We start from the raw sequence: 15,309 nt of genomic DNA on the forward strand, positions 1-15,309 counted from the left end.
GGCCAGATCACTTGAACAAATACAAATAAATTTCTTTAACTGGAACAAGACCCATAAAACTTGAAATTTGAATATGACTAGGTAAATGCACTCAGGTTATGCTTTACTTAAATAGTACCAATGTACATACAATTCCCATCAGAACTCTCATTACCTCCAAGCAACTGAGGAACAGATTAAGGGTAGAACACAGATCGTTTAAGGTTTGGCTAGCCAACTTTCCTAAAAAAAACTATATACAAATGACTAAAACAATTAAGGAGGTGCTTTAATTTTGACCAAAGCAATCTTCAAATTTACTTAGTTGATTAATCAAGAATATTCTCAGAATGAATATAGCTAGAACATTACCATATGACAATACCCCTAAAATGAGGTCGCTTCAATATCGCGTGTGAATTAGCGATAGAAGCGAGCAGACCAAGGATTCAAATCAATACGAGAGATCCATGAGACAGGAAATGACATAGAAATGTACTCAACTTTGCAGTGCAATTGAACTTTTGATGCTATAATTATCCACCGGAGAGATGGAATCACGCAACAGTGTCAACATAACCCGAGATGGAAAGGAGAGGCCAGGGCCTCAAATATCTCTCTGCCCCTGCGGTGCTCTGCTCCCAGTATGTTCGCGTCGACCACTGCCAATTATCTGTAACACAACACACATCAACGGCAGACAATATTCTGAGACATAAACTATACAATCTTATCTAGAGAACAGGTGATCAGTACAACTGGATAGAAACAAATTAGCCTCCGTGAGTTACTTGGCCAGAGCCTTAAACTTTGATTAATAAGTTCGCTAAAAATCATGCCCTAAAGTTAAGATGACAAGAAGTATCTCGGCGCACACTTACACGCCAAACTGCCAAATAAACTTGTAAGTAGGCTGTTTAGGTTTTTATGCTGCTAACGTCACGTAGTGCTCTGTATGAAAATCACTAACTGTGCTGTGTGCAGTCTGTGGCTGGTTTGCATTTGCCATTGTAGTGTTGGGCAGTTGGATGTGAACAGCGCGTAGCGCTGCGCAGTTGGAGGTGAGCCGCCAACAGCGGTGGATGTGGGGAGAGAGATGGCAGAATTTTAAGAGCGGACGATCTGGAGGTGTGTCCGCCAGAAAGAGTAAATTTGTAATACTGGATATCATGAATTGATATATATATTATGACTTTTGAACACTATTTAGGTAAATACATTGTTTGTTCTCTATCAAAATCTTTCATTTGCGAACTATGCCTATTAGTAGTTAGTGGCTTCAGTAGTTAGAATCTTTTATTCAGATGGCAGTACTGGCGCACGCTGTGTTGCAGTAGTTTGAGTAACGAAGATTTTTGTGAGGTAAGTGAGTCATGAAAGGTATAGGTTATTGTTAGTCCGGGCCGTTCTTTTGTAGGGATTTTTGAAAGTCAGATTGCGTTGCACTAAAAATATTGTGTGTCAGTTTAAGCACAGTAATTCATTAATTTTGCTAAGGGGAAGTTTCAAACTATAAGGTAGAATAGAGGACGTATCTTGGCGAGTCTTGAAACGCCAGAGCCGGACTTACTCACTACTCGTTGCACTTCTAGCCAGGTTTCATGTCGGTTGGTTGGGCGTAGCCACCCTTCCTCAACTGCCGTCAAGATAGTCACGACACCGAGTTAAGTGATATACAACTAAAACAATTCCAAAAGGATTTTTAGTACACTGGCATATTCAATTAAGCCGCACGCAACCCACCGAAGCAACTCGGCGACTCCAATTCAATCGTCCGGCGCAGCTTATAACAGACTCGAAGCAGCTTGTCCTTCCGCCCTCTAGGAAAACCAAATCACCATGGGCGGTGGATCTGCACTCTCGACTCAACACGCCGTAGCCGCTGGCCACGCTCTTTCATTGTCCGACTCGTCCTCTTGCCGTCCTGCCTACGTACCACAGTCCCACGTGACTCTCGCTCACCGCCGATCCCGACACACCTCCCCAGCAGAGCGCACGCGCTGCCGTTAAATCCGCGCCGCCAAAGATGAACAGAAGACAAATAAGCATCGATGTCGACTCAAAGATCAAAATTATATGTTCGGTGGAAACTGGCGCCAGAAACGCACCAGCTCAATATTGTTTGGCAGTAGCACATTTTGCAAAAGTTACTGGGAGTGTATATACGGCGACATAGGAGGTAGCGCGGTCATAAGTAAAGCAGCACCTAGTTGGTGACAAGCATAGAGTAAATATCTCTGGAGTGAGCATTCACATGCGCAGAACGGATTTTGTGCTGTCAACATTACATTGCCGGCCTGGTCACGTGTTCTCGGGACGTCGTGTATTTGTCCGTATAGCACACTGTATATTTAAAATGTCACTACATCACTAGTACAGACGAATACTTTTCGTACGTGTCGTGAATTATTTATATATGTTGCGCAAACATTTTAACAGTATCCATTTGATGCCGTGAATAAACCAGCTACGTAACTTGTAAGGGCAAGTGATATTGCATTCTGCTTCTTTGCGATAGGTGTCACAGTTCAGATGGACTCGATTTTTGGTAGTATTCGGTATGATACTGCACTTTATAGTATTACAGAGCCTGATGTACATTTTTGCAGTGATAGTCTTGCAAAACGACTTGACAGTGCGCTAGTATTTTCGCAAGTGTCCGAAAAACACCGAATTTGCCACACACTAGCGATTATATCCCTGCTAATTCGTCCTTTTTTTCTGCTATTTCTGCGTATTTATTTTCTCGTTTTTGTGACCTAAAGCATAATTTTTCTTACTGGTGACAGTTTGAAGTATTTATTTAACCCATTTTACGTACTTGCTCCCAGTTTATTAAAAAATAGTACACTGAGTAATCTATATACATAATCGAAAAGTCACTGATATATGGATGGACGATAGTATTTACATCTACATCTACATGTATACTCCGCAAGCCAACCAACGGTGTGTGGCGGAGGGCACTTAACGTGCCACTGTCATTACCTCCGTTTCCTGTTCCAGTCGCGTATGGTTCGCGGGAAGAACGACTGCCGGAAAGCCTGTGTGCGCGCTCCAACCTCTCTAATTTTACATTAGTGATCTCCTCGGGAGGTATAAGTAGGGAGAAGCAATACATTCGATACCTCATCCAGAAACGCACCCTCTCGAAACCTGGACAGCAAGCTACAACGCAATGCAGAGCGCCTCTCTTGAAGAGTCTGCCATTTGAGTTTGCTAAACATCTCCGTAACGCTATCACGCTTACCAAATAACCCTGTGACGAAACGCGCCGCTCTTCTTTGGATCTGGTCTATCTCCTCCGTCAAGCCGACCTGGTACGGATCCCACACGAGCAATACTTTAGTAATGGTCGAACGAGTGTTTTGTAAGCCACCTCCTTTGTTGATGGACTACATTTTCTAAGGACTCTCCCAATGAATCTCAACCTGGAACCCGCCTTACCAACAATTAATTTTATATGATCATTCCACTTCAAATAACTAACCATTCCCTTTCCTGTTCCACTAGCAAATTTACGAGAGGAAGCGATTGTTTGTAAGCTTTTATACGAACGGTAATATCTATTATAGATAGTCATAAAATCGTAGAAAAATAGGTCTACTGAATCAAGCCTTAATTATAATGCGTCTCGAAATTTTTAACATATACAGTGCCTCTTACTAATATGATAACTATAATTAGAGCTACATGGTATGTACCCATGAAAAGTTACTATCCCGCCTTTCACATATTTTTCTTTGCATCCGTAGCAACAACAGTAATTCACAATCGCTATTACTCTATCAACAAACGGTGAAACACAACAAAAACTCTCGATATTATAAACTTCAAACGCTACGGAAAGCACACACGCACAGCGAAGTCCCGAAAACACGTGACAATCCTGGTTTAGTGTTGACAACGTGCGCAGAACGCAATGCTCACTCCAGAGATATTTACTCTATGGTGACAAGGCGACAACACGCAGCACGTTGCGGTAGGGCAGAGGTACCTCGCTTGGTGGGGAGGGAGGGGGAGGGGGGGCGGCGTGTGTCTGGCGGTCAGCAGTGCCGCGTGGCGCCCCCTCCCCCATCTACCCCGTCTCGCGTTTCGCGCGCCTCTGTGCTCCCTGCTCCCTTCCGCGGCCGGCTGCAGAGCGGCTACGCTGGGGCTGGGGCTGGGGCTGGGGCAGGCGAGGGCAGCGCGTGGGAACGGCGCCGCGGCCGGCCTCACACGACACGGCAAGACACGCGCGCGCGTGCCGCCAGCCGCCAGCTGCCCCCTGTTGCACGCCGCGCGGACAGCTGCCACTTGCCGCATCCGCGCTGCAACAGGCGACCGCCCGCTTATAAAGTCACCGAAGCTCTCACCTCGTCCCCGAGCACCAGTGGCGGCCTGGGACCGCAATAATTTTGCGAGTTTTTTATTTACGAGCAACCCTTAGTACAGCCTCATAGGGGCTCTGTCCACAGCCTTTGCGTTCTATCCGTAGTTTCCTAAGGGATCTTCGATGTACAGCTGGTTTAAGCCTGATCGTCCAATGAGGCCGCATCCGCCCAACTCACGGGTTGTCCATATGGTCTATACGGTCCATATGTAAAAAACAAGGGAACCTCCCCATCGCACCCGCCTCAGATTTAATTATAAAGTCGGCACAGTGGATAGGCCTTGAAAAACTGGACACAGATCAGTCGAGAAAACAGGAAGAAGTTGTGTGGAACTATGAAAAAAATAAGCAAAATATACAAACTGAGTAGTCCATGCCTAAGGCCGGCGCGGTAGCTCAGCATGCTCGGTCAGAGGGTTAGCTACCCTCTGTAATAAAAAATACTGAGTGAACGGATCAACAAAGAACCTGAACGGCTGTCTTCGGACGTCTGCCACGAACAAATTCATAGACCAATATAAAGCAAGCCGGCACGGTAGCTCAGCGTGTTCGATCAGAGGGTAACGTGCCCTCTGTAATAAAAAACAGTTAACAGATCAACAGCGAAATTAAATGGATGTCTTACGACGCCCGCCCCGAGCAGATACAACGAACTAAAGCGAACAAAAAGGAAAGCCGGCACGGTAGCTCAGCGTGTTCGGTCAGAGGGCTGTGTGCTCTCTGTAATAAAAAAAAAAAAAAACTGAGTTAAGGTATCAGCGATCAACTTGAACGGATGTCTTGTGACGTCCGCCCAGACCAAACGCAACGAACTATATCGAACAATGCGAAGAAAAAAAAAAACAGCAGGCACGGTAGCTAAGCGTGTTCGGTCAGAGGGTTTGCTACCCTCTGTAATAAAAAATCTGAGTTAACGGATCAAGGACAAACTGAAACGGGTGTCTTTCGACGTCCGCCCTGAGCAGATACAACGCACGAAAAAGAACAAATTGAGATTTAAAAAAAAAAGTGGAACGTTTACTGTCTTTATTTCCGCAATGTTATGATTTGTCCGCTCGTTCATTGACGTCTCTGTTCATTGTAATGAGTTTAGTGTCTGTGTTTTGCGACCGCACCGCAAAACCATGCGATTAGTAGACGAAAGGACGGGTCTCTCCAATGGGAACCGAAAACATTTGATCGCATGGTCATAGGTCAACCGATTCCTCCACAGGAAAACACGTCTGATATATTCTATACGACACTAGTGAAGGCATGTGCGTCACATGACAGGAAAATGTTGTCGACCCACCTAACTTGTACACTTGGCGAATGGGTAAAAAGATTCTTCTACCTTTCGATGTTGTTTAGGTGTAGCGTCCCCATAGTAGGGCGCAGTTACCTCGCATCGGACGGTCGGACGGACAGATAATTATTGTACGAAAATAAAAAATTGAACTTTTCACTCGAGGGAAGACTCGAACCAAGGACCTCTCGTGCTGCAGCTGCTCACGCTAACCACGGGACCACGGCGCACCTCAGCTCACACTCTCCTTGATGTTGCCTATCTTACGCATGGACTACTCAGTTTCTATATTTTTCTTATTTTTTTCATAGTTCCACACAACGTCTTCCTGTTTTCTCGACTGATCTGTGTTCAGTTTTTCAAGGTCTATCCACTGTGCCAACTTATAATTAAATCTGAGGGGGGTGCGATGGGGAGGTTCCCTTCTAAGGCTCGTCCACCCGACAGATGACCAGCCACCAGACAGTCGTGAGGCAACTGAAGTATTTGGTGCCTCGTCTCCATTCCCTCTGTAATGGTACTTGAATTACGTAACCATTACGGCACCTCACCTCAATCTCTCGATACCAGCAATATCCTACTGTGTTTCTGTAGAATAGTTAACATATTTCTGAGACAACATTCAGATTTGATTTTATTAATGTAGAGGTACTTTGATACATCGATATGTTTATATTGCAATGATACTATTCTTATGTGAATTCTCTCTTTTGTCACTTTGATCTTTGACGTACTTGTAACTCTGAAGTTTTGGGCGTAAAAGTCAAGTCTTGGACGTCATGTTGGAAAGACGCAAATTGTAGTCAGTTTATAAAATGTCAACTTTAACAAATGGATCAAATGACTCTGAGCACTATGGGACTCAACTTCTGAGGTCATCAGTCCCCTAGAACTTAGAACTACTTAAACCTAACTAACCTTAAGACATCACACACACACATACATGCCCGAGGAAGCATTCGAACCTACGACCGTTGTGGTCTCGCGGTTCCAGACTGTAGCGCCTAGAACCGCACGGCCACTCCGGCCGTTTCAACTTTAACAGCGAGGAAGATATTTTCAAGTTTAATCTTCAAGAACGGTTTGTGAAACACATCTATAAAACTTTTGAATATCGCAGAATAACACCTAGGCCTCTTTGCATCCGAGCTTCGAATCATCACTACCTAGATTTTCGACGATAGAGCCATGATTTCACATCGAGACCGGCGTGGGAAACACGAAAAGATGAGTGCCTAGTTTATCCATTATTTCATGAAATGACTTTATTAACTGTGCTCTAATGACACCTGCCCGAAAATGCAGTATTTAACAGGGTGAGCGACACCACAATCATAATTAATTTTTGACCTTTGTTGTGGTACGGTTGTTAGACCTCTTTATATAAATCTGTTGTTTTCTCTACAAAAAAAAAAACTCCCTCAAATCAAACCATTCCTTCTTTGCAATATAAACTGGTATAAAAAAGTGGAATGAGTTCATAACCAGAAAAGAAAATTTGAACAACACAAATTATAAACCTGAGCCTGTCATGAAAAATATGCAGTGTATTGCATTCTTTAGTCATGCCAAAATTGTTAAGACAGTCCGGTTTTGCATCGGATGGTGACTTTGAAACTACGGAATATTTCCAAGGAATACCTACTCCTCACCTTGAGCAGATTATGTTGACTGTCAACATGATAATCTTAACGTGATAACGCCGGGAAGGCGTTAAACAGTATATCAATGGTACGCAATGAAAACTTAGTAACTCCATCTGTTTGTGACAACTTCAGCCGGCCGCAGTGGTCGAGCGGTTCTCGGCGCTACAGTCCTTAGGTTACTTAGGTTTAAGTAGTTCTAAGTTCTAGGGGACTGATGACCTCAGAAGTTAAGTCCCATGCTGCTCAGAGCCATTTGAGCCATTTTTGTGACAACTTCGTAATTCCAGTAACCACTATCTCCATTCTCAAAGAGAGATTTGAAGCTCCATGGATTTCTCTAACCTGTCAATAACTAGCTTTTGCATGTCCACCCTGTTAGCAGGAGGTCTCTGGGACGACGTCCGTTTACTATCGCGACAAAAAATAGAAACACCTACAGCCGTCCTTATGATTTTATTTTATTTTGTCGCTACTAGTTTCGACGCTTCATTGCGTCTTCTTCAGGCTGTTTTGATGGATGGTTAGAGTGCTCACACATTATCTGCGAATCCAGTAATGCTGGCCACTGATGGGTTACGCATGGGCATCGTATCAACCTGTACAGCATCAAAACAGCCTGAAGATGACGCAATGAAGTGTCGAAACTGGTAGCGACAAAATAAAATAAAATCATAAGGCTGTAGGTGTTTTTATTTTTTGTCACGATGTCAATAACTAGGCTTCTACTATACGCGTGTGCATGTAGCAATTTCATTTGTATCTTTTTTTATTATTTTTAAGACACCGTTCTTGCCTCTCCTGTGAAATTTGACAAAATAAAGTGGTGGGGTTTTCATTGCCTTTCATCGACATGCTCTTCATTGTTTGTTGCAGGTATCTGGCAAGCGACACTTTCAAAATATTGATATATCCATTTAGAGTATCGAACGTTACAGTTGGGAGAATACTAAAGGAGGCTTGCGAGCAATTTGAGATGACTTGCACCATTTTACATAGTTTTCCCGAAAGAAGACAATGTCAAGCCTATAGCAGGTTTTTGGGAAAAGTGGGAGTTTTCGAAGCGTGGGGTGCATACACTGGAACCAATTAAGAATAATGAATCCACGTCATTCGTGTAGCAAGTTTCTAGCTAGACACGTAGGGGCGTATAGCAAAAGTTTTGTCGCATTCGAGCCTTTTCAAGCAACTTGAAGAAGAAGCGCTTGGCGCTGGACGTCGCTGCGGTCTTCGAGGAACAAACATTGCGTACCTTACGTCCTCTTGGCCGATGAAGGCTATCCGCTAAGGACTTGACCTGATGAGAACATTTCCACTGTCAAAATTTGGATCAACGCAAACAATTTCTAAGGTTCGGCAAGTAACAGAATATGTCCTTGGAATAATATAGTTTGCTGGAAAGGAATAATGATATTTAAAAACCTGATAATGTTGCAGTCAAATGTAATTGCTTATTATACAGCATCTTAATTGACGATGAGGTGGAAGAACTACCAGCTGCATTCACTTGCTAGCTAAAAGATACGCTACTGTCGGCGATTTGTGTGATGTCAGAGGAGCGTATTCCGTCCGAGACAAAATTATGACATTCACTGCCGCACAAATGCAACCGGTTCGGGTACTTAACAGAATACTAGTTATATAGGGTACGCGTATAACTTAAAGTGTTCTTCTCACTTTTGGTTTTGAATTAAGCCAATAGAACTTTTTAAATAGTGTTATTGAATGACATTGTATGTCACTGAGCTATGCCGCGGCTCGCGTTGGCGCTGTTGTAGGTTTCCGTCCCATGTTGCGGGCCAGACTGTATCGTTTAGTTGAAATTGTTGCGGTTGTTTGTATTCTTCTTGTGTTGACTGGCGCAACTTGGTTTCGCAAGCGTTGCCTGTACGCTAGTGGCAGCAGCGGCGTTATCTATATATAGTAACTGTGGACCTATCTTTGGGGTGACGTCGTTGTTCTTCCGGGTCGTGTGAATGAGCAGTTCGGTTGGGCACTCCGGAGGGCAGTGCGAGAAACACGCCGGTACCGCTGGCGGCACGCATGCACTGCCGGGTGGAAGGGCTGTGGTCGCGAGGGTACACGACCTAATCGTGAACCAGGTCCAACAAGCTTTAAGTTGAGTGGATTTTAATCCTAGCAATGAAACCCCCACCATTGTGAGATGTCGCAATTCTCCAGTGACTTGGGTTCTTTTTGCTGCTCGCAGTGTCGCCGAGACGAAGAGCAGCGAGTGGAGTGCTTGGGGAAGACGGATCTAATTAGCTTTCCTCGACATCTTGTTATTAATTGCTGCATTCTATGTGTTACTATTTGCCAAGTTCAACCAGCGGTATTTTTCCTGCCTGTTGGCCGCTAACGCCCCTGTGACCTGCCCTGGAGGTTAGTGTATGTAACGGCAGTGTACGTTTCCTCGCCTTCCAGCTGCTGTCCGGTAAGGCGTCTAGTTTTGACAGTTTCCTTGTTTTGTAGATCGGTTGGTGTTTCTTCTACTCTGTTAGTAGTGGTTCCTTTCCCCTTTCGGACGCTCTAAACACAGCCTTCTGAGGACGTAGTACTGACCGCCAGTTCCGGCTTTGCTGTGGATTTCCATCGTTGCATTGGTTATCGGACGTTAAGTAGCTTCAGCAGATTGTCATTAGTCATTCGTTAGACTGCCACTAGTCTGAGTTACCATCTTGGGAAGTGAATTCAGCTCTTGGCTGCCTTCCGCATCTCTCTCAAAAGTGTTCTTGGCCTGACCTACTCAGAGGTCGATTCTTGGAGCACCGTCAGTGACTAGCCCTTGTGTTTTATTATTGTGTTTTATTTTATTATTGTATTACCAAGTTACCACCGTTTGTCTCACCTGTTTGGTGATCAGTTGCTTGACCTTTTGAATTAATCTTGTTATTATATTTGCTGTTTTATTGTATGTTTCTAAATTTTTTAAATATAATTTCCATTCTTGGCCTTACAGCAAGTTTAAACGGGTGGGCTACCAAGTTTACTATCATTTTGTCTCACCTGTTTAATTGCCTGTCTTTTAAATTAACTTTTGCTATTGCCTTGCAGTTTGACAGTATGTTGATTACATTTGTTTAATAATTGGCATTTCTTGGCGTTAAAGGCCTTCAGCCGTGACTGTCGCTACTGCCGAAGTGGCCGAGCGGTTCCAGGCGCTACAGATTGGAACCGCGCGACCGCTGCGGTCGCAGGTTCGAATCCTGCCTCGGGCGTGGATGTGTGTGATGTCCTTAGGTTAGTTAGGTTTAAGTAGTTCTAAGTTCTAGTGGACTGATGACCGCAGCTGTTAAGTCCCATAGAACTCAGCGCCATTTGAACGACTGTCGCTACTTGTCTTAAAATTCTAATGTGGCATTTGTATTTTAGCAGTTAACCATTAAGACCTTGGTGATTTGTTTTGAATATTTTAATAACTGTAGTTTGTAAGTTGCAATAAGTTACACAATTCTTAATTTATTGCCGTTAAGGCCTTCAGCCATGAAACAGTTCTTAAATTATTTCCATTATTTTAATTTGTTGTTGATTTTAAATAAATCGTGTGTGATTAAAAGAAAAGCCAGCCAATAGTAACTGATTACGGCCCCGTCCACAATCGTAACCGAATCCTGCCTTCCTTGACCACCAGGTCTCAGTCACGTATGTTTGTACTAGTTTCAAGTAAAAAATGTGTCACATATTCAGTAAAGCTGATCGCACAAAACTATGTTTCTTGCTAAGTTATTGACAGCTTTTCCACTTACCTCCACTTCTTGTGCTCTGCAATTTTTAAGCATAGTTTCCTTGGTATGTAGTGGTGTCAGCCATATCTCCTACCGGCCTGTACTCATTCATAAGACGTATAAGCTTCTCAAGTCTGTAGTTGTTAATGAAGTAAGAAACACACCGAGACACAAGCAGCAAGAGGCGGCCGCTATCACTACGTCCGACTACGTCCGACCAGTCCCATTATATTGGGACCCTTCCGCCAGTGAACGACCTTATACGTCGGACAGCGTCGTGTGCAGTGGACGCAAGCGAAGGCCGTTAAATGTGTTGGAATTAGTCGGTCGTGTGCGGCCGTATGGGGCCATCCAGTTAATCGGACAAATACGGTTCGAATGGACGCCTAGTGTAAGACTGAAGCGACACAGGCAGCTGTTTGGGATGCTAAGCTGAAACGGGCGCCTTAGGCGCCCCTTGTGCGAATCTCGTATACGAAGTATATCATAATCTGTAACTAAAACCGTGACAGGATAAAAGTATACGATAATAACGCCAGAACATTACAGTAAATATGGCTCCGCAAAAGGTCAGCTTGCGAGATAATTGTGAATTTGTCGTTAAGAGCCGCCACTGATTTCATTATTATGTATTGTCGTAGTTAGAAAGGTATCTGAAATGTAAACTTTTCCATCAAGTCCCTATTTAATTGGGCTCGAATTTCACCTAAGGCTTATCTTAACAAGAAATATGATACTACTTCAGCACGTTGCTTGATACAATTTCGTAGTCACTCGTACCTATTAAAAGGATATGTTCCACGTGCCGTCCTCGCATTTCGATGCACTACTCCACTCGTCTCTGCAGCGACTGAAGAATTCTTTGAAACATCCCCGCACATCTTGTAAATCTTCACAAAGCTTTACGATTCTCTATTCCAGTTCTGTAACCGTATAAACTCTGTCGTATAAAGAAAGTGCTGTAAACTTCAGTTCTGAGGTGAATACGGACAGAAAAATCCAGAGGATTTTGGTCGTGTGATCTTAGAATCCTGCTGTCTATCTTCGACTAGCGGCCCACGAGAAAGATAGGCCTCGCAACGAACTTGTAACGTCAGACTAGTGGGCTAGTCCGCCAAACTTCACGAACGCTCGACTCCCACGGGAAATCAATATATAGTTAACAATTGCGTCTTGTACTTTCGAGAGCGTGTAAGCATTTTAAGGAGCAGTCAAGAATTATTACAGTCCTCTGACATTGTTACCCGCTCCTCATCGGAGACGGCTGCTGGCACTCGTAAGCCCTGCAGTGTCACTGCTATGACGTACGCGCCACTCCCTGTCTTTCTCGTGGGCTTCGCTTCGGCTGTATTGATGCACTGTATGTTTTGCATAAACAACAAACTGTGGCGGTTCCCAATCATGCATGCACCACACTTCCCAACGTTGTGTGAGGTAAGGTAGGCCACGTGCGAAATTATGCCCAATTTCGTGGAAACGTAATGGAAAAGTTTGCGTTTCAGACACATATCTAGTACCTACAAGAATACGAGATCGTGCTAAGATTAATACCTCCGAATTTCTTATGCGAAAACTCTCATTCAAAGTTTTTTAAATAAAAATTTAACATTCTACATCTTTGTCCTTCGTGTGTACATACTTCCACCCTTCTGCAGCTAGAAGGCTCCGAATTGTAGGGTGTAATATGGTGGTGTGTACCGCAATTATGTCGGTACCTGAGAAACAGTTCAGAAAACTGTATACACGAATTCGAAGAGTTCATCCAGACAAGCAAAACCCTCCCCTTCAGGGTGACAATACCAGACCACTTATGAGCGCAGCGACATTTGCTACAATCCGACGCCTTGGTTCACTCCCATGGATCATCGTCCACGCACTCCCGATTTGGCCCCATCTAATTTTCAGCTGTTTCAAAAAGTTAAAGAACACGTTCGAGGACCGCACTTTGATAGTGATGAAGTGACGCAAGTAGATATGAGGTTGTGGCTCTGTCCACAAACATTGTACAGTGACGGTATCAACAAACTGGTGTCTCTTTGGGAGAAATGTTTTCTCTCCAGGGTGACTATGTTGAGAAACGTAGATCTAGACATGAAGAATAAAGATGTAGAATGTTATTAACGTTTGTTTCATTTACAAAGATTTAAATAAGAAAATTTGGAGGTATTACTTTTCAGCATGCTCTCGTATTTCATGCTGTACTCATTGGCAGTCGTAACCAAACATTTTCGTTTCCGGACCCATATTTACTGAAAAGTTTTTGCCTTTGTTCTCGTATACATTTTTGAATCAATTTCCGCAACTATCGTCTACCCTGTAAATACAATTACAAAATATAATATTTTCATCTGACGCAATTCAGGAGGTGGACATGACTGTTTACAGTGGAGCTGTTATCAGTGATTAAACTCACGTCTACGGCTACGCTACCATTAACTTCCGGATTCGCTTGCTATATTTATAGCATGAGTAAAATGAGTAGAAACCCAAGGAAGCGTTCCAAAGTACATCTAACGTGTGTGGAAAAACCTCCTCGAACTAGCCCTTCTTCAATGGTGGTGACAACTGTGTCGCGTGAGGAAATTTCGCCAGTGTTTCGAAACGATCATATTTGGCATTCTGCGAAATCCTTGAATTAACCAACAGCGGCACTCTTTTTGCGTCGCATGGAGGAGGCCATTAACAATGGCCTATTTCCGCCTTTTCACCAATGTCACGCTGTTTTCTGGTCTTTACCGGTGTTTCAGATTTCGTTTTGTAGGCCATGATTGGAAGAACTCAGCATATTGTCTTGACGGGTAGCGTAACTGACAGGGGGTCTCCAGCCACCTCGTGCCTTCACATTTCGTGCGAGGTAGGGATGAGTTATACGTAACTGCGGTGGAGTAATTGATAACAACATTGGCAACCAAAACTAAGGTCAGTAATTCTATTTGATGTTATTATAACCGATTGTATGCCACTGAGAAATGCAAGGTTTCGCAATTATTTGGTTCAAAAGCCGTGTTTGTCGTTTACGTTTGATCAGTTCTCACCATCTTCCGTACTTTTCAGGGTATCACGCAGACTTCAGCTTTCCGTTCGCCTGTACTTAAAGCCATAACCGAACCGTGATTAGAATTCAAAATTCCATGAAATACTTGTTGTTTCCTTTGGAATCCTCCAATTTTGTGAGAAGTTTCCCCCTTGTTTCAGACACGATATCTTTTACTTCATATACTTGCGGTACTTGTTTCGGTATTGCTAGTCGAAATTACCGTTGGAGATTATACTTACACTATCCTTTCTACTTGCACAGGTACTGTAATGATGATAGTATGGACAAAATATTACGGGAATCTGAGACCAATAGCACTTTTACATTTAAGTTCGGAGTACGACAACTGATTGAGACAGATTGTAGCAGTTGTATGAACATAAATAAAAAATTGGTTTCGATGCCTCTCACATTCACTTAGAACAGTAAATGATATATCTGCTAAAGTATACAATAATGGAAAACGATCGACCTGTTAGGTTGAAGGGATTAAGATGCAACAAGAGTTTGGGCGACATATCTCAATAAACAGTTTGTCTTCAGTTTGGCAGACCCAGTAACTCTATCTTCAAAATCGTCCACGGACAAATTCACCACCATAAATGAAAGAGTTACTGTGGGAATACCATAAGACTGGTTCATTGTTGTCAGTACTGAAAAGGAAATAAATAAAAGTGAGGTGATAGCTGATAAGCCTAAGAATCAAACAACAAGAGTTTGAAAAAATCAGCCCACTAGCTACAGAACAAATGTTTATAAGCCATTGACCTAGGTTTCGAAATTCCTAAAAATATCTTCTTCAGAATGAGTGGGCGTAAAAATGTATACAACCGGTTACAAAAATTATATACGTTTTTAGAGCCCACTCTTCTGAAGAAGATATTTTTAGAAATATCGAAACCTCGATCAAGGCTAATAAACCTTTGTTCTACAACTAGTTGGCTGATTTCTACAAACTCTTCAGATTTATACAGTTCCTGATTCGCAGCCATGTTTAAGGTTTTGAATCAAACAACACTTTCTCCAATGAGCTGCGACGATTTTCAGTGGATCCCTTGTTTTGTTCGATGGCACATCACAGAGGTTGTAGGTTTAAAAGATGACTGATAAAGTTTCCAGAGCACCAAATATAATGTGCAACAGATTCAGACGATTAGTTGTATAGAATGTAGCAATCTCAATATTGCCCGGTTTTCTACGAAAGGAACAGATATTCATGAGCGCGAAGACTTTATTTCGCACACACAGCGGTTAGCTTAACTCTGGTA

At 43.2% G+C, this 15,309-nt stretch overlaps 1 protein-coding gene across 1 annotated transcript in view; it reads left to right on the plus strand.

The window, feature by feature from the left end:
- The first annotated feature begins 830 nt into the window (after positions 1-830).
- The window catches only part of LOC124591583 (hairy/enhancer-of-split related with YRPW motif protein), a 110,089-nt gene continuing 95,610 nt past the window's right edge, over positions 831-15,309 (plus strand). Inside the window, exons 1-2 of the mRNA XM_047131748.1 lie at positions 831-883; positions 4,120-4,382. Of these exons, the coding sequence (XP_046987704.1) occupies positions 831-883; positions 4,120-4,382 (316 nt within the window). The remainder of the gene's footprint in view (positions 884-4,119; positions 4,383-15,309) is intronic.

This window comes from Schistocerca americana, chromosome 1 (genome assembly GCF_021461395.2).
Source record: "Schistocerca americana isolate TAMUIC-IGC-003095 chromosome 1, iqSchAmer2.1, whole genome shotgun sequence".
In the NCBI taxonomy this organism is placed as follows: domain Eukaryota; kingdom Metazoa; phylum Arthropoda; class Insecta; order Orthoptera; family Acrididae; genus Schistocerca; species Schistocerca americana.